Here is a 23,971-nt window from a genome sequence, read left to right as displayed (position 1 = left end):
TCTGAATAACATAAACTCAAAGGCCTAGATAACTCATATAGTCACCCACTCAAACAAGACCTCTTTATGTCTAAATAACACTTCTTCAGTGAGGAAACAAGCTGGGTGCTTACCTGGCTCTCCTTTAGAACCTTTGTTGCCTTTTTCTCCAGCTGGTCCAGGAGTTCCTGGTTTTCCATCCTTGCCTGGCTTACCTCTTGGCCCACAGGGTCCTAGGCAAAAACCAACATTACATTGCATTTTATCGTATAGGATGAAAGATAAGGTGACCAACCATCCCGTTAACCCAGGACTTTCTCAGTTTCAGGAATGAAAGTCCTGCATCCTGGGAAGGTCCTTGGTCCTGGGCAAGCTAGGATGATTAGTCACCTAACTTGTTAGCCCCACTTCCCAGAAAACAAGGCTCTCGAAAATGAACTATGAGGATACTTAATGCAGCAGTTTAAAATTGTGCTGCAATTTTGATTTATGTTCTTCCAGAATTCACTATGTCCCTGAATTGATCAAACTAATAAGTACTATCTTTATCTCCCAGGTGATTCAGACACACTTAAGGCGTAATCATTCCATTCAGAAGCCTATTACAATACGCTCTGCTTATGTAGAGGGGTTAGTTCAATTTCCAAACACCAGTATTTTGAAAAGATTCCTAAATCATTTTTTTCTAATACTTTGCTGTAGAAAGTGTTAGAAAAGTATAAATTCACAGAACTCAGGTATATTCAGACAATCATTTAGAAATAGATCCCCAAGACTGACAGTTGTCAGAGGAGATAGACATACCTTTACCTTAATAAAAAATAAAAAACAAAAACATGCTGCCCTAAAGTGTATTTGTTCAAGTTATACTATGTACAACAGCTTTCAATAGATTCCAAGGTCTTTTATTTGCTGGTCAAGGGTAAAATGAGCTCAATCCTAAGACTGTGAAAACCACTATCATGTTCAACATTTTCTGTGAAGTTGTATCAGCTGTTTCCAAAGCAGTTTACAGGTATTTTGGTTCAACCACTTCCTACTGATCCAAGTCAATGCTGCCAGTCTCACACCTAGGTTTCCAGGTGGCCCTGGTGGCCCAGGTTCTCCCTGCATCCCTGGTTCTCCAGGTGTGCCAGGTGGCCCTGGGCTTCCTGGAAGGGAGATAATCTTAAGTGTGCCAGGGTCTCCACGTATACCTGTTGACATAAACATAAGAAGAAGATGATGGCTTCACGGATGCGTTACCTTTCTTCATTGAGATCAATGGTAAGGAAATTTATTTACCAGGTGGTCCTATTGGCCCAATTGGTCCTGGAGGTCCAATGGATCCTAGAAATCCAGGATTACCCTTTTCTCCTAAAAACAAACCAACAAACAAAAACACAATGTGATTCCACTTAGATCAATGGGTCTCCTAGTTCTTCAGGTTGATGATTGACTCTAAGGACAAATACTAGAAGTGTGCCTGGAGGCTCTGTCCTGTGGGTTCTGTCACAAGGGCTACAATTTCATTTTTGTTCACATAGGTTTTGGCATGTCACTGGGACCCAGTAGTTCATGCTTAATGAGTCTGTAAAGAAATATATTCCAGAAGCAGGCATTAAGAACTTGTATTTTAACATTGAAGGGGAAGGGTCCTTAAGAGTCCAATTTTTGAGTTCAGAAACCAATTTGATATTTAAGGTAAGATACAAAGTCACATTAAAACCTGTTTTACCATCTGGTGAATTATATTGCTTGGTTGTCATAGTTATCAACTTTCTCAGCTTATTACTCTAGCTTTACTCATAGCCTAGAGTTAGTTACATCAGGAGTTCTCTTGAGCGCATAGAGAATATTTGCTTTGTGCAATATTGTTGTTTTAGTATTGGATTCAACTGGATATTCTGTGTCCTAAATGGAATAGCCCGGTACTGCCAGCATGAACTAATAAAGTGGTAAGATTTCTCTTGCAAGCACAGTCTTTTACACAAATAAAAGAAGGTTACTGAGAGCCATTCATTTGGAGAAATACTCTATTTTAAAGAATCTTGAAATAGTATAGTGGAGCCTTCCTACTTCAGTCATATCGAGGTCCTATTTGTACTAACCCTAGCTGTCTGTACTTCAACAAACACTTGTGTGCCCTAAAATATAAATTGAGGTTATTGTATTTGCATATAAAGAGCAATGCACAAAAACAGTACCTTTCACGCCTGGAAACCCCTGGAATCCAGGATCACCTCTGAGTCCTGGAAGACCTGGAGTACCTGGTGCTCCCTATATTTCAAAAAAAGGGAGTAGAACCAAAACAAATCTTTTAAAATTACTAGTTTTTAAAAAATGCAAATAGGGTATAATATTATGTTGGATGAGAATAGGCTGAAGTTAGCAGACATCATTTTTTCAATCAAGGCTATAACTCCTTTGGCCACTTAGAACCTTTCCTTAGGACTATCATTTTAAAAGTAAAATAAAAGCTTCCCTTAAGCCCAAGAGCAAACATACCTTCTAATATTGGCGTATGTTGTTTTAGTATTGGATTCAACTGGATATTCTGTGACCTAAATGGAGTAGCCCAGTACTGCCAGCATGATTTTTTATTTTTTTTATTTTTTTGAGACAGAGTCTCGTTTTGTCATCCAGACTGGAGTGCAGTGGCATGATCTTGGCTTGCTGCAACCTCTGCCTCCCACATTCAAGTAATTCTCATGCCTCAGCCTCCTGAGTAGCTGGGATTACAGGCATGCACCACTACACCTGGCTAATTTTTGTATTTTGAGTAGAAACAGGGTTTCGCCATGTTGGCCAAGCTGGTCTCAAACTCCTGACCTCAAATGATCTGCCCACCTCAGCTTCCCAAAGTGCTGGGATTATAGTAGTGAGCTACCATGCCTGGCCCAGAATGAAAATTATAATAATCTGTATTTATAATTGTTGCAAAGACAACAAAACCATTGTTGAGTTACAGCACCCAAGCGTCATTCTCAGAGCCATAAATTACTCTTGACCATGATGATAGGAAAAGTAATGTCCAGGGATGGGAGTGTACAGGGGTTGTCAAGAGAGAGTATTTGACAGGCATATTTGACGAGGATGCAATAATCTAAGCGGGAAGAAGGTGCTGTCTTCTTATGAGGCTCACATGAACTGGTCTTATAGCCAGGAGATGCTCAAGCAAAGCCATAGAAAGAGGGAGGAGGGAGCAGGGCTTCTGAAAAGAGCTGTTTGTCAAAATGTATGCTAAATCTACTTTCATACTGTCCATATGGATTGAGATAATGCTATTACCTGAGAATAATGGGCTTTGAAGGTCGTGAAAAGTGCCAAGAATAAAACTGGCCTTGAACCAGCTATCTTTGGAGCAAGAAGACCAAAGAAGGAACCATCTGATTGCTTGGATAAAGTGTTGTTTAAAAAAGAAGAGAGAGAAAACAGAACCATCTGGTCAAGGACTTGCTGGCTTCTCATTTCTGCCTGTTCCTCTTGAGGCTAAGGTAACTATGAAAAAGAGCATGTTGCCAGGGTTATCCCTGGCAGCAGGAGGGAGCTGTTAAAGGCCCCAAGCCAGTTGAGACATCCATCAATAATTGTCTTTCAATTGTAAGTATAGAAGCCTATGAATGACCATGAAATCACCAGAGGAGTTAAGTAAGATCATGTTTCCAAACCAAGCTTTATACTCCCAGTGTCCTTGGAAGGTCTTTAGATGTAACTGTGGATCAAATTGGCAACTTTCAAAGAATCATGGAGAACACGAGAGACACCTACAGACTGAAGATGGGCAAATATGTCATTTTTCAAAAAAAAAAAAAAAAGAAAAAAAACATTTAAAAGTAGATTCTGGAAATCAAATACCAAGAGAGCTTAAGAGTGATTCCTAACAATGAGCTATGGCAAAGTACCTCATTATGCATCACTGATGAGGTTAGTAGAGGACAAAATGAGTTATACTGTAGATGTTCTGTACATTGACAATTTACATGGTAGAGAGAGCTGTGCCATGTGCCATGGTAGCTCTCTCTACCATGTTTTTGTGGCCAAAATGGCTGCTGCATAGAGGAATAAGGATAGATTTAAAGCTTGGTGAATGGCCACATCGAAAGGCAGTTCATTAAGGGATTAATTCCAGCTTGTAGAGAGAGAACACTGGGCACAAAGAGCTGCTTTGTAAGTGTTTCTTGGATCAGCAAGTGATGTCCTCCCTCTTCTTAGTCTAGAAAACCAGACCTCCATTACCTGACTCCTGCTTAGCCCTCCAGACTCCTCTCAAGGTGTCCTCATTCCCACCCACCTCAGCTCCAGTAATAGAGTTGTGTGTTTGTCACTCACACACACCCATTGTCATTTTGCTCAGAAAGCTCCCTTCCTCCACCCCACCCATACCCCTGCTTTTCTTATTTTCTTGGATAACTCCTATGCATCTGTCAAGACTCAGACCAGGCATCAGTCTCCTCGGGGAGGGATCTTTCCTGAGCGTCTTCCCTCTACAGTCTGGATTAAATACCCTTCCTCTGTGTCCCCATAGGCTCCTGCATTCTTCCTACCACACGGTGGGAAAATGGCCTGTCTCTGTGCCTATCACCCTCACTTTATTGTGGGCTGCTCTAGGGCAAAGGACTGTAGCTTTTTGTTTTTCTGTCCATTGGTACAGAGTAGACACTCAGGTATGATCCCTGAGTCACATTCATCTATTCAACATCTGTCTCCAAGGATTTGATGTAGACAGAGGGATCAGCTCGTCTAATATGCTGCTAAGAGAAAGCTAGGGATGATGGCTGTGGTGTTGAGAGAGAGAATATGAATTGAGAGATCGCAGGCTGGGCGCACAGGCCTAAATGAATAAGACAATGTCTAAGATTGATAAATGTAAAAGTTCTACACTTAAGTCCCAAATAAGCATCAATAACAACAAGCTAGGCAAGAAATAATGGAGAAAACCTAGTAGCAGTTCATGAGGAAAAGGCCCATGGCCTTTAGTTGATTACGAGCGCAATGTGGAGACAAGCAGGTCAGCCTAGTGGCCCAAGTGGAATTTTAGGTCTGATTCCTAAAATGACGACGTTCCAGACAGTAGACTCGTCTGTCCTTTTGCTACTCCCTGGGGTATTGACTTCTAACTTCTGGAGGGCATTCACTCCAGAGGCTATATTTTTTAGGGCAATAATGAGAAACTAGGGTGTATTCAGTATAGAGGCAAAGCTGATAAATGGTTAAACTGAATTTGAAAGAACCAAGTATTTATCCAGGAATAAAATAATTGGAAAGAAATGGCAGTTAGCTAGAAACATTAGCAGGCATTTGGGGGGCAGAAAATAAATAGGCATTTACAGGGGAAAGCAGAAAACTTCAGAAGCGTATAAGTAGAGGAAAAAGTGACAGTGTCATTTAGAACGATTCTGAACTCCAGCTGCTTTTTGAAGATTCCGTCACTGGACTTGTTCAGGGTCTAAATAAGCAAGGGTCTGGAATGCTGTAGAGGTGAGTCCCATACAGACCAAAGTTTTGGAGGCCTCTTAGAGGCCAAATCATTCCAACTCTGAAGATTTTTTGATTTTCATAAACTTTTGGACTGTGTTCCCTTAGGCATACTGCACAGATGCATCAAAAATTATAAATTTTACATTAACATTAACATTAACAATAAGTCAGTGTTAATGATATGGTTTGGCTGTGTCCCCACCCAAATCTCATCTTGAATTGTAGTTCCTATAATCCCCACATGTCCTGGGAAGGATCCAGTGGGAGGTAATTGAATCATGGGGGTGGTTCCCCCATGCCATTCTCATGATAGTGAGTGAGTTCTCATTAGATCTGATGGTTTTATAAGGGGCTACCCCCTTCACTTGGCACTCATTCTGTCTCCTGTTGTGGTGTGAAGAGGTGCCTTCCGCCATAATTGTAAGTTTCTGGAGATCTCCCCAGCCATGCAGAATTGTGAGTCAATTAAACCTCTTTTCTTTAAAAATTACCCAGTCTTGGGTATGTCTTTGTTAGCAGCATGAGAATGGACTAATACAGTTAACAATATTGACAATATATGGTATAATGTACAATATAAGAATAATTATAATAAGTGGATATTGAATTGATAATGAGTCAAAATAATTATTCATACTCACCAGATGACCTGGTGGTCCCATGTCTCCTACAGTTCCAGGTGGACCTTTTGGCCCAGGGTGGCCCATAGACCCTTTGTCTCCTTTTATGCCTGTTACGTGACTCCCTGGAGGTCCAGGGGGACCAGGCTCACCTGAATTCATGAAAAGTCTGTCAGTATTGCCAGCCAGGGAGCTTCGAAGGTTCTACCTAATTAGTGATTGTTTCTAATGAAGTATAAACCCTTTACTTAGCATTACCACAAACATTCTTTCCCCTGGGGCATGTGATGGGATTGTGGTAAAGACAGGATGAGATGATGCCAGTGAAGCACCTGGCACCCACCAGCAGGATCTGCTTCTCCCCAGTTAGGGTCTGTTACAGCAGGGTCTGTGCCTGCTTCCCTAGAGCCTAGCCCAGCTCTAGGGATTCAACAAATAGAGTTGAATGAATGCATCACTGTCTTTTAGGCTAATTAATTATTATTATTTTTTGAGACAGTTTAGTTCTGTTGCCCAGGCTGGAGTGCAGTGGTGCAATCTCAGCTCACTGCAGCCTCTGCCTCCCAGGTTTAAGCGGTTCTCCCACCACAGCCTCCTGAGTAGCTGGGATTACAGGCACGCACCACCAACCAAGACTGGCTAATTTTTGTATTTTTTAGTAGAGACAGGGTTTCACCATGTTGGCCAGGCTGGTCTTGAACTCCTGACCTCAAGTGATCCACCCGCCTTGGCCTACCAAAGTCCTGGGATTATAGGCATGAGCCAGGCTCATTGATTTACTGACTACGCATCCCTCAAACAGGCTACCTTGTCTTGACAGTTGCTGGGTGTGGGAACCATGGGTAGACGGGGAATGGAGATGACCACAGGGAAAGAAGAAGCAACAAGGTAACATGAGGAGGAGGTTGAAAACTTTTGAGGTCAAACATGATTTTTGTTCTTTTATGCTATTTAAAAGTAAACCCTCTACCTGGGCTTCCTCTTAAGCCTGGTGGACCATGATTTCCTTTCCGGCCAGGGATAATTGCACCGGGCAGACCTGGTGGCCCTGGGAGTCCTTCTATGCCTGTGGGCCCTCGAGGCCCAGCATCTCCCATGGCCCCTTTTCTGCCAGGGAGGCCAGGAAAACCTGGGGATCCCCTGTCTCCTTTAGCTCCTGCAAAGAAGAAGGCCTAGTAAGTTTCTTTAATGGCCATATGGTTGGGTTAGAGTTCTTGGCTATCTTTAATAATGTAAGTACTTTGCTTAAAAGTGTTCAGATTCAGAATATATATTTCTAAAATATATATTTTATAATATATTGCTGGTAAATGCAATATAGAGCTACAAAAACTGAGTTGAGACTCAGTGTGTCTCCAACTAGCTCTCCGATCTTGGCAAATTCACTTCAGATTTACTTACTATTACAAATTTTGATTTTCTTATTTTAAAAATGGAGGTAATACCTGTTCTAGCTAATTATTTCAGATCAAGTGAGATAACATACAAACATAAAAGCATGGCATAAGCTCTAAAGTGTTATATAAACGTAAGCCACAGTTACTCTCAGCTGATGAACTTAGTCATGTTGACATTGTTGAGTCACTGATAATCCGTTAGAGCATAAGAAGCTAAATGGCATAGCACTGATGTGTGCATTTGAAGTATTATCCAGCGAAACCCAGACAAAGAAGCAACAAAATTGCAGTCTTTATTCTGTCCTTTTGCTAACTTCCCCACACATCCCCCATAATAGGAATAGTAGTGGCAGGAGGTTTGGATTTACCAAAGACCCCCCGAAAAGGTCACAAGTCAATACTAATATTTTTCATCTTAGAAAACCTTCAAGAAATTGTGCTTTGACATTCATGAATGAAAAATATTGTATGAATTGAAAATAATGTCTCCCTCTCCTCTCCCATCTCTATGTTATTCTAGAAGCAGTAAATGGCATGAAAACAGGAGATAGATGTGCAGAAGGAGAGGGAGAAGGAAGGGGAGGCTAATAGCTCAGGGGAGGGCTTGGGGAGTTATTATATAGTAAAGACTTACAATGAAAATACAATTGATGAATATTGACTATCTAGCCCTATGTCTATTCACACCCTTTAGCTTTTTAATACCTGTAATTTATGCTTTTAAAAGAAAGTGCTTAGATGACTTCAGTTCACTCCAAGCTTTGTAATACTGTATTTGCATGGCAGTGACCTGAAGCACCAAGATGGCTTGGATTATATATTTCATGTTCATTAAAATGATTACATGCTCTGCAATATGATTTCATTTTAGGATTTTGGAGAATAAACTAATTAAAAGGATTCATACCTTCCAAGTCTCAATGAACTCTTCTCCATATTTAGTTATCCTAGAGGGATTGAGGTGCATAATCATTCACTTACATAATTAGGCTATTGGTTAGTTTTAAGGCTTTTAAACCTAAGGTATGACCGTTTTATACCAAATTTTATTTCCACTTAAAAGCTAGTGTTCTCATTCCAAATGGTTAAACTGTGAGTTAGCCTGGGAACATGAAGAGCAACTCTCCTTTTGACCACAATTCTAAAGCTACACCGTGGAACAGGAAAAGCCTTCATGCTCATTGGTAAAGGAGAGGTCTGAGAGATGTGGGAAGACTGAGCTCAACCAAAAGAACAATCAAACCAGTAAGAAACAAATGGGAGAGAACAGCTCTTGTCTACTTTTACACTTTAACTGTTTTATCAAAAGTGGTTCCTGCCCGACTGAGTTTCTCATTGGCATCGAGCTATTCTTTGCTGGTTCGCATGAGCATCAATAACTAGGGCCCTTCAGTGTGCTAGGCCTCTTTGCTAATGAAATGCTCCCATTCACAGGACCCGTGGCTGAGACGGGTCAATGAAATGTGCAGACAATCTGATGTTTCTCCTGGAAGGTTTGACTAGAAAATGGAAAAGAGTTAAAAGAAGCTGTTTATCTTGTAAAGCACTGATGTGAGAAATCCAGACTTGCGGCCTGCAAAACAAAAAACTTGAAATACTCTGAATGACATGTTCAGTAAACTGCCATGTCTGAGATGTTGAGAGACTCTCTGGGTAGCCTTTAATAAACAATAGCATGGACCGCAAGCTGGATCTGGGAGTTGGAATCAGACCTAAGAAGATATAGGTGGGAAAGGATTTGGATTACTCCTGTGCCTCAGAACAGCAGGGACAGATGCTCACTGAGAACCCATCAGTTCCACCTTCACCTTTTAGGAGGTGGTACCTTTAAACCGTGCTAACAACAGCAAGACATATACAGAAGAATCCTTTTTACTTTTCAAGACTTTCTTAGTAGGAAATTCCAAAATTGAATCAGAGTTTCTAATTCATTCCATTTGTTGTGATGGTAATAAGTAAACATTTAAAATTGAAGACCAAGATGATAAATATCCTTCTATATTGCCATTGGAACATCTTTAATTTGCTAGGTTAAGCTTATTTATATTTAAGGCATGTTCAACTGCTTTCTCTCCTTGAAAATGTGTACATTAGGACAGGGAAGAAGAACTGCTTACCTTGAGCACCCGGGTTTCCTCTTGGGCCTGGAGGGGCCCGCAATAAACCTGAAAGAGATAATCTTGGCATGTTAATATTTGGTCAATTTCATTATATTATATGTCTATGACAGAAGTTTAGTACACACCAAAAACATGTTAAAGATAATCAGTTCTATCGGAGAAAAATCTTTAGAGCAGCAAAGGATTACACTGTTACTAATGATTCTATACAAAATAAAACTAGTGGATCAAAGATAATGAGCAAGTTGTACCCGTTTCTCCCTTTTCTCCAGCTGGACCAGGAATTCCATCACGTCCTTGGTCACCTCTTACACCCATTGGTCCAGGAGATCCTGGGAATCCTGGAAGACCTGAAAAAAAAAAAAAAGCCTAAAACTATGATATACAAAAAGAGGATTTATTTCTTGCCAATGGCCTAATGGGAATACCAGGGAGATGTGTGGAATTGTGTTAAAGAGGCTATTTTTCAGAACTGTAGCTATGTGAAGCTATGTTCCTAGGGAAAACCACATACAGATTACTATTATCATGAGGATTGGATTATCAGTTTGGAATAGGTTGCCAAATATTTGAATTAAATAGATAGAAATATCTAACCTCATTTTTTTTTGCATTTTTGTCTGGATACTGAGTAACTAGGAGCTACCTTCTATAGAATAGTAGGTTTACAGAAATCCACACCTCAGGAGAAAGTGTGCCTCCCACATGAAAAGGAAAGAGAGAAAGTACAAAAATGAAACCTGGAGGGCCTTTGATTCCTGGAGGGCCCGGGAAGCCTCTGATTCCTTTAAAACCCAAGTCACCATGAGGACCTGGCTTTCCTAGAAATGAAGAGAGGGGAAGGAAGAAAAAAGATCACCAAAAGATAAATGATTACAACAGTGACCGAAACGGTCTGTTTTTATAGTCAACCATGCTCACGCTGGCCTTAAGGAAGCTCTCTTGTTGCAAGGTCACCCCATGGTTTTGTCCAGGCTGCTTTTTTCCCGGAGAACCACATGCAGAGATGTGGCAAATCACTTTCAAAGATGTGTGTACGCCAACCACAAGCACCACTCAATATGCAATTTTATTTTAATTGTGAGTTAAATGCAAATTTATTGAAACTTTCTGTATTTGAACAGGTAGTTTATTGTATTTAAGTAAGACCTGAATCTGCAACCTAATAGTTTCACAGTTGTTTTTAATAAAACAAAACCCTAAACCTGAATTGTAAGCTAATAAGCAAGAAAGCCAAAATTCAATCCAGAAATCGGTTCAAAAAAGAGTCACAGCACAGTGTTGTAGTTTGAATTGTGGTGTTCCCACATTCATATGTTGAAGTCCTAACCTTCAGTACTTTGGAACGTGACTCTGTATTTGGGGATAGGGCTGGTAAAGAGGTAACTAAATTAAAATGAGGTCAGTAGGGTGGACCCTAATCCAATATCGTGTGATGTCTTTATAAGAAAAGAAGATTAAGACGCTTGGAAAACACAAGAAGAAGATAGCCATCCACAAGCCAAGAACAGGGGCCCTAGAAGAAACCAATGCTGCCGACAGCTTGATCACAGACTCGGAGCTGCTGGAACTGTGAGAAAATAAACGTCAGTAGTTTAAGCCACCTCATCACTTCTCAGCCTTCTGGCTAACATCAAGTGTAGTTTAAGCCACCTAGTCTGTGGTATTCACTATGGAAGACTGAACAAACTAATACAAACATTACGATTGTACAGCGGCTAACATTTTGTATCCTTGGGCTGAATTTGTTGAGACAGTTCTTCAAAAGTGTTGTTTATAGGAACATATTTTTATATTTCAGTCCACCAAATGGACTGATTAGTAAAATTGGGCTCTCTTAATGAATTCCCTGTTTCTTAGTGTGTTAGAATTTGAAGTTCAAAGTTGAATAAAAGCAACTGCAGCATAAAAGTATAAATAGCTTTCTGTTTACCACAGTGATTTCAGGAGGGCTATACTCTGAGTAATGCTTCCAGCTTTTAGAATTGTAAACCCAAACCTTACCTGGGAGGCCAGGACTTCCAGGACTTCCAGGGGCTCCCTCAGGTCCAGCAGGCCCCGAATGTCCAGGTGGGCCAGGTTGCCCCATTTCTCCTTTCTTTCCCATTTCACCCGGCAGTCCTGGATCCCCCTTAAATGTAGTCAAATACCTTTAAAATTCTCATATAAGCAGGATATGTGGTTAGAATTCAGCGTAAACTTTATTTACTAATTCTTTCATTCATTCGTCAATTCATATTTAGTATCTGCTCTCTGCCAGCACTGTGATAGGTGCTGAGAATAAGATGGCCACATGGCTTATGGGGCCCAGTGCAAAATGAAATGCATCTTCCCTTAAAGCGAATTTCAAGACAGCAACAGCATAGCATCAGACCAAGTGTGGAGGCCCTTCTTAGCACAGGACCTCTGTGACTACACTGGTAGCAAACCCAGGAAGCTGGCTTTTACCAGGATATAATGGTAACCTATATAGATTATGGCTTACACAGTCCCTGCCTTCATGGAGCTTCAGAGACCAGTAAGTAGATAGATATTAAATAATCATACAAATATATAATTACAAATTGTGATGAGTAGCTGGGAGTAAGAAAGAAATAGACTAAATAAAGATGTATCCTACAAATACTATGCATGCAAATATGTCAATCATATGTTTTAAAAACCTTCCAATGATTTAATGTTCATTAAATCTTCACTTCAGTTTTAAGACCAACCAGAACACAGGTTTGGTAAAGATTTACAAAATTTCTATGGTAGCCAATTAAAATATACTACTCTGTTACTCTCATTTTGCTGACATGATAAAACCAGCTCATTTTGTGTTCAATGCACAGTTCTAAAAATTTATTCTGGTGGTTACCTGGTGAAAACTTTAAATCTAAATGAAACTATCAATTAACTGAGTGTGAAGTCAAACAGGATTTCTCGTTGAGCAAATATCTCAGTGGAAGCAATCTCGGGTTTTCTGAGGACTTAATCTAAATATAAAAAACAAAGACATTTGTCTGTGCTCCAAGTGAAAAAACAGTTGCTTTCTTGGGTCTGTGTAGGTCTAAATTTTTTTCTTGTTTTAGCAATTACTACTGGAGACTATAGCTGGTGGAAATATTTAGGAAAGGTGATATTTTATTGTCTCCAAAAAGAGGGAGGAGGTTCCCTAAGTAATAATTTTTATATGTTGGAGTCATATACTGTTGAAAATCTAAAAATCTAAATCTGAAAAATAGACTCTCCCCTACAAAAACATTTTCAAACATTTCGCACTTAGTTTCTAGAGGTTGCTGGGCTTCTTGGGATCCCATAGATTTTCCCACTGGTCCATGGAATCCCATGTTAGTAACCTCTGCTTATAGGAACTTCTATTAATCATTCTCTTTTGGTCTATCTCTAGCTTTTAATGTGAGAGCTATACTCAGAAAATTGGGAAGAGAATAAACCTAAGGAAGCCACTGAGCCCTATTGAAACATTTGGTTGCTGCTTTGTATAACACCGTAGTAAAAAAAGGGCTTTAACATCCAACCTCAGTTTGACAGAGCATGAACACTGAAAACATTGAAACAAGATTGAGTATTTCCATTCCATCACACAGAAAAAGTTCTAAAACAAGAAAGATAAATGTATGTGTCTTAGGATTTTGTTTGCTTTCTAATGATGCTGTAAAGTTATTTTATTTTGTATCTTTTGTTAGTCTTAGTAAGACAAGTGTTTTTTATTAGAAGGTTTGGAAATTTATTTTTCTAAGTCTACATGAGATGAGTACAGCAGAAACAGGCCACTTTGTATCACAAGAAAAAAATCCACTGTCCCATCTGATTTTATGGGCCTGTAATCACTGCCTTCTTCTGGCAGCACACCTAAATTGCAGGGACAGTGTGGCAATTCCTTGGTGACTGAAAGAGGCTTTCAGAAGTTGACAGCTCTGTGACAGACAAGCATCCTCAGTTGTGGAGACAGGATTTTAAAAATCCAAATAACTGTCTGAAATTATAGTAATAGTTTCAATTTTCTCTGCCCACACTGAATCTGGGTACTTGTTGGTATTTTTCAAGGCACTCACTCCACCACCAAAATGTAAATATTTCAGTGGCCTATATACCGTTGGTCCTGGTGGTCCTGGCCTTGTACCTTCTGAATAACCCGGCTCTCCCTTATCTCCCTGGAGACCGTGAATACCTGGGAGGCCTGGTCTTCCTGCTCGACCTGGGAATCCCAAAGTTCCCCTTTTTCCTTTAGAACCTGAAATTAGGGGGAAAACATCGAGTAAAATAGATAAACATGAGGATCTTGAAGTTTTCTACTTTTCACTTTTGCATAAGTTTTCTCCCAAGAATGGCTTTTTCAGAATTACAAATGCATCAGGTAGTTAACAATGGATGATTATTATATAACATCAATATTTATTTTGTTCTCACCCATATTCTAATTGCACAGTGTATATTTGTCTAATAGCAAATCTAGTTTTGTTGTTGTTGTTGGTTTTTATTGAGATGGAGTCTCACTCTGTCGCCCATGCTGGAGTGCAGTGGCGTGACCTCAGCTCACTGCAACCTCCGCCTCTTGGGTTCAAGCGATTCTCCTGCCTCAGCCTCCCGTGTAACTGGGACTACAGGTGTGCACCACTACACCCAGCTAATTTTTTTATATTTTTTTGTAGAGATAGGGTTTCGCTGTGTTGGCCAGGCTGCTCTCAAACTCCTGACCTCAGGTGATCCGCCTGTCTCAGCCTCCCACAGTGCTGGGATTACAGGTATGAGCCACTGCACTTGGCCCCGCAAATCTAGTTTTTTAATATAAGTTTTCTACCAAGTGGAAAACCAAAACAGTACACAACACAGAAAATCTGGAATCCTCACTCATCATGAGCTTGTGGGCTCGTAACAGGACCTTACACATTACCTGGCATGCCCATGTTCCCCATGCTTCCTGGTATACCACGTAGTCCTGGTTCTCCAGCATTCCCAGTGCTGCCCAAATCTCCTCTGGGGCCTTCAGAACAAATACATAGTTATTGCCCTGCACAGTTTCTGGTCATAGTATGTGTTTAATAAATACTTGTTGCTTGCATGCATGAATGAATCCAAAACAGCCGGACCAGCTGGTTTAGGCATTGTCTAGCTGTCCTTTTTCCTTCAAATAAGGAGGGAACTAGGGACCCGGAACATGTAAAACTAAAGAAAGTTAGATTCTTGTCAGCAGGCCTGGGTTTCAAACACTAAAATCATCCTAGGACCAACACCAGCAGGAAAAAGTGGGCTCCTGCAACCATATGGTAATATATTTCCAACTGCATCCTGAAGTGTTATTGCCATGTAATATATTTTGTTACTGAGGTGGTTATAGGAATGGTGGGATGCTTTAATTATTTAAAAATTATTTTGTAAACTCAGTTACTTGCTTTAAAAAAGAAAGATGCAAACCTGAAAACTTCTAAGGCGTTCTCTAATTTTCATCTCTGATATGTGACATGGTGATGAATTATAATTTATAATACATACCAGCAATTTCAGAATGAAATTTTGAGGACAAAATGGAACTATTTGTAGGTTAATATAAGTTAACTACACACCAACTATCAACACCTTCTTGTTAATTTAGTAGCAAATTTTGCTGGAACACTATCAGAACAGAACTGATATTTAAACCCAATAAGTCTAGAAACAACGTTTATTACTTTAGATGTAGGAAAGTGTAAAATGTGATTTTTTTCTATTTGAGAATCAGCTGTACCTGGTGGTCCTGCTGGTCCAGGTAGTCCTTTGAGGCCTTTTAAACCTGGTATCCCTGGAACGCCTCTGTTTCCTTTCTCACCTGGATTTCCTGCGAATCCTAAAGTTAGAAACCAGGTATTAACAAGAAAATTAGCCGGGTGTGGTGGTGGGTGCCTGTAATCCCAGTTACGTGGGAGGCTGAGGCAGGAGAATCACTTGAACCTGGGAGACAGAGGTTGAAGTGAGCTGAGATCGTGCCACTGTGCTCCAGCCTGGGCGACAGAACAAGACTCCATCTCAAAAATACCCCCCAAAACAAAAAACTAGGTATCAAAAATTCAGGTTAAAATTTTGTCAGACCCATCCACATCCTGGTTTAAACCAATGGCATATTATTGTAGTTCAGCGTAGCATATATGTTAAGAGCATGGGTGGATTTGGGCTTCTATCTTTTAGAGAAGAGGATTAAATGAAATAATATGTGTCAGGCATTAGCACAATACCTGGCATAAGTTATTCCTCAGTGAACGCTAGCAATGATCTTAATATGTACTGTTTAAAACAACATTTTAAGAATTAGCAGCCTAAATATCTCTTCATTTTTTAATAGCAAAGACAAAGTGTTATCCACTACACTATTCTCATCTAGATGATTCTATTCTCAATCCATGTATTAAAATTATAATTTATTAAGTATTAGGTAAGTCAAAGGCCAGAATCACACTGTCAATCAGTTAATAACACTTGGATTTGAACCCAGTTCTGCACATCTGGAAAGCTTATAAACGTCCCAGGAAACCATTCTACTTTCCCTAAAACATGACTTTGATCATACTCATCTCCTTTTCATAAATAGTCATTGGCCTGGGTGCGGTGACTTATGTCTGTAATCCCAGCAGTTTGGGAGGCTGAGGGGGGTGGATCATTTGAGGTCCGAAGTTCGAGACCAGCCTGGCCAACATGATGAAACCCCATCTCTACTAAAAATATCAAAATTAGCTGGTTTGATGGCACACACCTGTAATCCCAGCTACTTGGGAGGCTGAGGCAAGAGAATCACTTGAACCTAGGAGGCGGAGTTTGCAGTGAGCCGAGATTGTGCCATCACACTCCAGCCGGGGTGACAGAGCGAGACTCCGTCTCGAAATAAATAAATAGTCACTGGATCTATTACCTACAGAGTAAATTGCAAACTCCTTCGGCAGCATGAAGCGTTCTACAATCTGTCTATGGCCTGCCTTTGTGCTTTTTCTCAAGCAGATTCACTTCCCTTGGCTCTTTTCCTGCATATGTACTTATTCATTCACATATGGGTGGAGCATCTAATTAATAAATAGGTCTTGTGCTGAGCACTGGAGAGATAAATCATGTTCTCTTCCCCCAAGTTTTTAGTGTTTAACTGGGGAGACAGCCAAGTAAACAAACCATTATCATCCAGGCAGATAAACGCTGTACTAGAGTTGGGCACAATATGCTACAGGGAAGAATTTCTGGAAGAGGTAGTATTTTTTAGCTCAGTCTTGAAGACCAAATGAAAACTAATTGGGTGAAGAAGGTCTGGAGTGAGACAGGATTCCCAGACAGTAAAACAGCATGTAGAAAGGAGTGATGAGTATCAGGGAGTTAGATTGTTTTGTTTTACAACCTTTGTTTTTTCCTTTTATGTCGTTGATTGCAATCTGAAAAGATATATATACTGTTTAGTCTGTTTGTTTACTTCAGTTTTTTAGGGGTTGGCAAAATACAGCTTTCAGGCTGAATCTGGCTTGGTTTTGTATGGCTTGCGAGTTAAGACGGGTTTTACTTTTTTTTTTTTTTTTTGAGACGGAGTCTTGCTTTGTCACCAGGCTAGAGTGCAGTGGCATAATCTCGGCTCACTGCAACCTTCGCCTCCCGGGTTCAAGTGATTCTCCTACCTCAGCCTCCTGAGTAGTTGGGATTACAGGTGTGGGCCACCATGCCTGGCTAATTTTTGTATTTTTATTAGAGTTGGGGTTTCACTATGTTGGCCAGGATGGTCTCAATCTCTTGACCTCATGATCCGCCCGCCTCAGCCTCCCAAAGTGCTGGGATTTACAGGCGTGAGCCACCATGCCTGGTGGTTTTTACATTTTTAAAAGGTTGTTAAAAACAAAAGCAAAGAATAAGATGCAACAGGGACCATATGTGATCCACAAAGCCTGAGATACTTACTACCTAGCCTAAATGGAAAATGTTTATGGACCCATTATGTCTCTTTCCCCCACTAAACTGTAACTTTCATCATGACTAGGAAACTAAAGTCTGCTTTGTTCACCTCTGTATAATCAAGACATAGCAAAATGCCTAGTCCATAGGTATTATGAAGTAAAAAGTAATTATTAAGTACCTAAATCTCATGTGGCTGGAGAGACAGGCCAAGTGCAAGTGGTGAATAAACTTGTATGTCAGTCTAAGTTCCAATTCTCAAAGCACAGGGAGCCTTGGAAAGATTTTAAGCCAAGAATTTTATTTGTTCATCTGAATCTTATTTGACATTTAAATCCTCTTTCACGGAGGTTTCACTGACTATCCTAGTTGCTGTATTTTCTGCTTCCCTCTACTCCTATGGAGCTCTGGCAGCACAGTGAGGAGGCCAAGTGTGAGGCCCATCTCTGCCATTTCCTATCAGAGTGACACTGGGCAAGTAACTTCACCTCACTATTTCCCCATATATAAAATGGGATGATTGCAATAGCAGTACCTACTCCTAGGGTTATATATTTATTTATTTTTTGAGACAGAGTCTTACTCTGTTGCCCAGACTGGAATGCAGTGGCACAATCTCAGCTCATTGCAACCTTCACCTCCCAGGTTCAAGCGATTCTCTTGCCTCAGCCTCCTGAGTAGCTGGGATTACAGGCGCTTGCCACCACACCCAGCTAATTTTTGTATTTTTAGTAGAGATGGGGTTTTGCCAGGTTGGCCAGGCTTTTCTTGAACTCCTGACCTCAGGTGATCCACCTGCCTTGGCCTCCCAAAATACTGGGATTACAGCTGTGAGCCACCGTGCCCAGCCTACTCCTAGGGTTATTGTGAGGATTAAATGAGTCAATAGTTGTAAAACTTGGAACAGTACTTGCACATGGTAAATGTTCCTTAGGTCATTGTTAAATAATATAGCATACTAATTTGCCCCTTGCATTCTTTATTATCTTTTTCTACATATGCCTAAGTCTCCCACGCAGACTCTTTGTGGAGAGGATAGTGACTTATTATTGTGCTTCTCTGTATATTCAATATCTCTTCCACATGTGAAGTGAATAGCTTTAAGTCAGAAATTCAGATTTAGGAAAAACAAATGGATCATATTGAAATTAGGGAGGCCTAGATACAGGTTCTTTTGTTTGTTATTCTTCAATCTGTGTCCCTTGGTTATGCATTTGATAAGCCTGAAGAAAACATACAGAACAGCCTGGATGCATACTCTACTTTGGGTGAGTAAAAGAGTTTTGTTGGAAGCATAGAAATAGCCCCATAGCATGTGTCCTTCTGTACTTCACAAAAGGAATTCTTCAATTGCAAATTAGTACTCACAGCACATTTATACTGTGAGAGCCAAATTTCTGCTTATGTAGGCAGAGATATGCTATTCATATTTTTTTCCAGAATGCTTCTAACACTACTTAAATAATCTAAAATAGTCTAGTGAAGTGGTGTCTATGCAGACAGTTTATGAGGACTGGAGATTGGTGCCAGTATTTTTTTTTTTTTTTTTCATATCTTGGCTGAGACTAGTCCTAGCAGAGTTTTATAAAAGTCACATTACTTTCTTTTTCAGTGCTAAAAATGAAATGCAATATTCTTTTTGTACCAGAACTAAACTGTCTCTTCGACACCAGGTTAGATGGGGACTACCCAGAAGGCTTTTACTTCCTAACTTGCCAGTTAGTCAGCCTTTATATTGTGGTCTACAGCACCCTGTGCAGATTTTTTGTTTTTTGTTTTGTTTTGTTTTGTTTTTAGGTTTGGCAGTACATGTGAAGGTTTGTTACATCCTTATGTGCCACACATATAAATATTTGTTGAATACAGTCTCATTTCTCAAAAGTCATTTCAAATGTCTCAAAATTTAACATGGTTTTGCAACTGCAAACACATTTTTCTTTTATTGCGCTCTTACTATGACACATTTTTCTTTGATTCCTTTCCTGCTATGAGAGTCTGATCTGCAAATGTAGTATTTTGCCCAACAGTTCTCCGTTTTACTAAAGTTGCTTGGGATTACATTTGGTCAAGAAGACCACAAGGGAGGGCTTCTGAAAGTTTGGTTTTATACTGGCTGTATTGATCATATCACAAAAACTACCAAAAAAGTGCCCAAATAACTTGAAATGATGTGAATGCATTTGAATTTTAGCTTAAGAACCACATCTAACAACAGTCTTTCAAAGGGTTACATTTTCACTGGAGCATTTCTTTTTAATAATTATTCTCCAAAGGATTTTGAACAGGAGAAGAAGTTTTTAGATGGAATCAGAAAATATTCTCCTGGTAGTCTACAGAATAAAGTTGCATTTGAGAAGGAGATTTCAACATCAGCCAGAAAAGTTTTATAATGTGGAATTCTTTTAAGGGTTTAATTTTCCCCATACTTGGCAAAGAGGGAGTTTTGAGGCTTATAATTTAAAAACTGACTGCTGATTATTTAAATATAGCAAATCAAAATGCAGAATTAACTTAGAAATAAAAATGTTATGCATCAAAGAGACAACATGTCGTGGAAGGTGACTCAGTTCTAGTGCCTGCTCAGCCACCAACCGGCTGTGTGATGGGCAGGTAACTAAACACTGGTCCTCACTGTCCTTATTTGTCAATTAAAGGGATTTGCCTGGATACTTTATTAGCCCGAGAATCAGCTCTGATGTCCTGATTCCAAACAAGCAATTCTTTACCTTTGAGACCTGGTTCTCCTTTGTGCCCTATCACGTGGGATATCTGAGAAGGCCCGGGGTTTCCTTTATCTCCTTGTTCCCCTTTGGCTCCTGGGGTTCCTCTCTGGCCCTTTACTCCTGGAATTCCAAGGCTCCCTAACAGACAGGAGTAACAACATCAGGTCCTTAATTCTTCAAGTAGTTCATAGGGATTAAAAAGTTGGCAGTGCTTACTATAAAACAGAAAAAAATCAAACAAAAAAGTCTAACAATGCTGAGAACTTGATAAATACTTTCCCCATGCAGGCAGCCTCATAAGGGTAGTGGTAGAAGCCTGCAGGGAGAAAACAGGATTCCATTCAAATGGAAAAAAGGAACACAGAAAACAGCAAAATCAAATACTGCTGCTCTCTCAGAACTATTTTTCCCTCCAAAGAAACATAACTTTTTTTGCTGCAAAATAAATGAACATTGTTTATGCTTCCTGCTATTTAGAAAGATATTCCATCACTTACCCCTCTGCCCTGGCATGCCTGGGTTCCCAGGGGGTCCCGGAGGGCCAGTGGCTCCAGGAAAGCCCATCATCCCAACCACTCCATCTTCACCTATGGAAACAAATTAGCACAAAGCAGCACATGTTGTACAGAGTGAGAAAAGCAAAATATTCCATATACTAAAATAAATTATACTTAGAAGTAGAGATTGGGAGTTGAAAAAAATGGCCTCTGTACAGAGTAAAATTACTGTATTAGTCTAGGAGATGGGTCAGTAAATGGTCTTTTAAACTCATCTATGTAGAAGTGATTGGTAGCAAATCATATGCATGGATGAGGATAGAATATGTGGAAGTTTTGTAGCATTCCATCCTCCCAGCCCCTGATGAGTCACTTTCTATTATATCCCTTCACTTTATTTTCTCCATAACACTTGTCTCAAATTGAACTTAGATTTTAAATATTTCTATTATTGCTCCTCTACTATGAGAAGGGGAGACTTGTCTACTGACTGATGTGTCTCTAGGGCGTAGAAGAATGCTGGCATGTGATAGTAGCCCAATAAGATGAATGAAAAGATAATGTGTTGATTAAGTTGTTTTAGCCTCTTTTCCGGAGGGGAGATCAGTGAGGTCCTTATACCATGAGGGAACAGAATATTCTCCCCAAACATATAAACAATAAACATAGCCATGAAATTAAAATAATTATACAGAAATACAATTAACAACTCTATGTCAACAAATCAGATAACTTAGACAAAATGGACAAGTTTCTAGAGAGACAGAATACCAAAACTGATTCCAGAAGAAATAGAAAACCTGAACATACCTATAAGAAATGAAGAGATTGAATTAGTCATTTAGAGACTTCCCACAAAGAAATGCCCAGACCCAGATAACTTCACTGGTGAATTCTACCAAATGTTTAAAGAGCATCAATTCTTCACAAACTGTTCCAGAAAATACAAGAGGAGGAAACACTTCCCAGCTTGTTCTACCAGACCAGCATTACTCTGACACCAAAACCAAAGATATCACAAGAACACAACAGACCAATATCCCTTCTCAATATAAATGCAAAAATTCTCAACAAAATACTAGCAAACATATTATAGTAGTCGTATATAAAAAGGATTACACAGCAAAAATAGCCACATTCTGGGTAATTGTGAAATGTGTTCATCTAGCCACCACCGTTTCCCTGCAACATGGCCCCTGGTTTCTTACAAATAATTTAGAAGGAAAACGTTATATTAAGTAAAATCGTAGAGTCAAAAGCATATGCCTATGTACAGCTGACAGAGCCACCTTAAGAGGAAGAGGAAATAAGAAGAAAAATAGAAACACAAAAAAGGATACCCGGTAGCCCTAAAATTCCTGGATTTCCTGGATATCCTTTTTGACCCGGTGGTCCCGTCTCGCCTTGATGACCTGACATTCCCGGTGATCCAGTTTCTCCAGGAAATCCTGATCTATCCAAGCCTGGAATTCCTGGGTCTCCCTTTGGCCCCATTTTACCTCTTCTGCCTGTGTATGAATAAATGAATGAATGAATTAATTAACCCACAAATGTTTTCCCCTCCTAACTTCAGAAATATATATATATATTTTTTTTTTTAAGATGGAGTCTGCCTCTGTCTTCCAGGCTGGATTGCAGTGGTGCGATCTCGGCTCACTGCAACCTCCGCCTCCCTGGTTCAAGTGATTCTCCTGCCTCAGCCTCCCAAGTAGCTGGGACTACAGGCATGCACTATAACGCGTGGCTAATTTTTGTCTTTTTAGTAGAGATGGGGTTTTGCCACACAGGCCAGGCTGGTCTCGAACTCCTGACCTCAAGTGATCTGCCCGCCTCGGCCTCCCAAAGTGCTGGGATTACAGGCATGAGCCACAGAGCCTGGCCACTTTAGAAATATTTTATGGCTGTAAATATTTAGCTTTGTGATTTGGGGTAACTGCGCACTTAGGCCTGCACGTGTTTGTGTGTGTGTATGTGTGTGTGTGTGCGCGCACGCGCGCACGCACGTGTATGTATTTAATGTCCCCTCTGTAAAATTTCTGAGCTCCCTTCTGGCTCTAACATTCTCTGCTTCAATGACTCATGCAGTAATACAAGTGTAGTCTTTATATCTATTTTCTAGTCCTGCAGACACATTCTGGGACTGCACCTTATGATGCTGCTCACTCTGTATCCTGCAGAAGACATACAGAGCCGTTCACATAGAGGTAAGTCACTGGATGCCTCTGGAAACAATAATAATGCCACTGTAACAGTTAAGGTCTTGGTCAAAAATGTATTTGTGAACATATAAGCAATATGATAGACCACAGACATTAACTGATTCCTAAGTAAATTTTTCCAGGAATAGTTCATCAGATCTGATTGAGAGGATCCAAAAACATAAAGTAAGTTTTCCATCATCTGGAACATCTAGCCTGCATCATTTAGATTTATTTTCATGTTTTTTCTTTTATATTGTGTGTAAAACAATCACACAATATTTTAGTTTATAAGTTTTTAAACTGGTATCATTGCATACATTTACCACATTTTAATAATAAGGATAAATTTACCACTTTAATATCCTTATGAAAAGTATTAAAGGTAAAATGTTTTCTGAGAATTTATATATATCTAAATATATGTAAACACACACCAATCTCTCGCTGTCTTCAGCATTCATATTTTTCTTGCATAAAAGATACAAAGCAATTCACTATATTAACTTCAGGTTTCTTCCTTTATAGGTGGTACACACTACTGTGTGCAACAAACCCATGACAGCAAGGTTTACACTTCTGAAGTATTTCTCATTGAACAGTGGTCAGGACTTGTTGCTGGACAGTTCCCATGTTAAGCAGCAAAGCACAGAGCAAGAGTCTCATGTCTCCTGCCCATCTGGTGGCCAGTTTTGAGGCCCTTCTCCTACCTTGTTGCCCTTTCAATCCATTTAAGCCTGGAAGTCCTTGGGCTCCCCTAGGACCCTCTATGCACCTTCCTGGGGGTCCTTGTTCTCCAGGTGGTCCAGGCTGCCCTGGATCTCCTGCAAAAGAAAGCACACGATTATACCCAGGTGCTAGAACTTAAGGTCTTGGTATTGCTATAGCAATCATTCTTCTGTTAACTTTTTTCCCACCTATATCAGACCTATATTTACTACCATTAATATACCTTTTGTAGAGGGCACTCATTTAAAAAGAAGGAAGGAAGAAGGAAAGAAGGAAGAAATGCAGGGCAGGAACATTGGATGGGAAAATAATTAGGCTCCACAGATTCTATTTCTCGAACTAGAAATTTTAA

At 40.0% G+C, this 23,971-nt stretch overlaps 1 protein-coding gene and 1 long non-coding RNA gene across 6 annotated transcripts in view; one reads left to right on the top strand and one right to left on the bottom strand.

Annotated features, from left to right (window-relative positions):
* COL4A3 (collagen type IV alpha 3 chain) overlaps positions 1 to 23,971 on the bottom strand; it is a 149,510-nt gene that overhangs the window by 7,991 nt on the left and 117,548 nt on the right. For 3 of the 5 annotated variants that reach the window (XM_077957715.1, XM_077957716.1, XM_028831162.2), the window contains exons 31-47: positions 23,601 to 23,714; positions 22,033 to 22,200; positions 20,693 to 20,782; positions 20,199 to 20,333; positions 15,305 to 15,403; positions 14,474 to 14,563; positions 13,674 to 13,813; positions 11,581 to 11,707; positions 10,317 to 10,397; positions 9,828 to 9,926; positions 9,574 to 9,621; positions 7,030 to 7,215; positions 6,081 to 6,211; positions 2,166 to 2,238; positions 1,264 to 1,335; positions 1,050 to 1,175; positions 114 to 212 (exon numbers count right to left, since the gene is read on the bottom strand). In XM_077957715.1, the coding sequence (XP_077813841.1) occupies positions 114 to 212; positions 1,050 to 1,175; positions 1,264 to 1,335; positions 2,166 to 2,238; positions 6,081 to 6,211; positions 7,030 to 7,215; positions 9,574 to 9,621; positions 9,828 to 9,926; positions 10,317 to 10,397; positions 11,581 to 11,707; positions 13,674 to 13,813; positions 14,474 to 14,563; positions 15,305 to 15,403; positions 20,199 to 20,333; positions 20,693 to 20,782; positions 22,033 to 22,200; positions 23,601 to 23,714 (1,878 nt within the window). Of the gene's footprint in view, positions 1 to 113; positions 213 to 1,049; positions 1,176 to 1,263; positions 1,336 to 2,165; positions 2,239 to 6,080; positions 6,212 to 7,029; positions 7,216 to 8,363; positions 8,404 to 9,573; positions 9,622 to 9,827; positions 9,927 to 10,316; positions 10,398 to 11,580; positions 11,708 to 13,673; positions 13,814 to 14,473; positions 14,564 to 15,304; positions 15,404 to 20,198; positions 20,334 to 20,692; positions 20,783 to 22,032; positions 22,201 to 23,600; positions 23,715 to 23,971 lie in introns of all 5 variants that reach the window. The other 2 variants (XR_013402206.1, XR_013402207.1) reach the window with 1 other exon arrangement.
* LOC144333513 (uncharacterized) overlaps positions 1 to 23,971 on the top strand; it is a 45,764-nt gene that overhangs the window by 21,194 nt on the left and 599 nt on the right. Inside the window, exon 2 of the long non-coding RNA XR_013402209.1 lies at positions 22,812 to 22,896. This is a non-coding gene — a long non-coding RNA (uncharacterized LOC144333513). The remainder of the gene's footprint in view (positions 1 to 22,811; positions 22,897 to 23,971) is intronic.

This window comes from Macaca mulatta, chromosome 12, assembly GCF_049350105.2.
Source record: "Macaca mulatta isolate MMU2019108-1 chromosome 12, T2T-MMU8v2.0, whole genome shotgun sequence".
Lineage (NCBI taxonomy): Eukaryota > Metazoa > Chordata > Mammalia > Primates > Cercopithecidae > Macaca > Macaca mulatta.
This window is presented reverse-complemented; position numbering and strand designations above follow the sequence as displayed.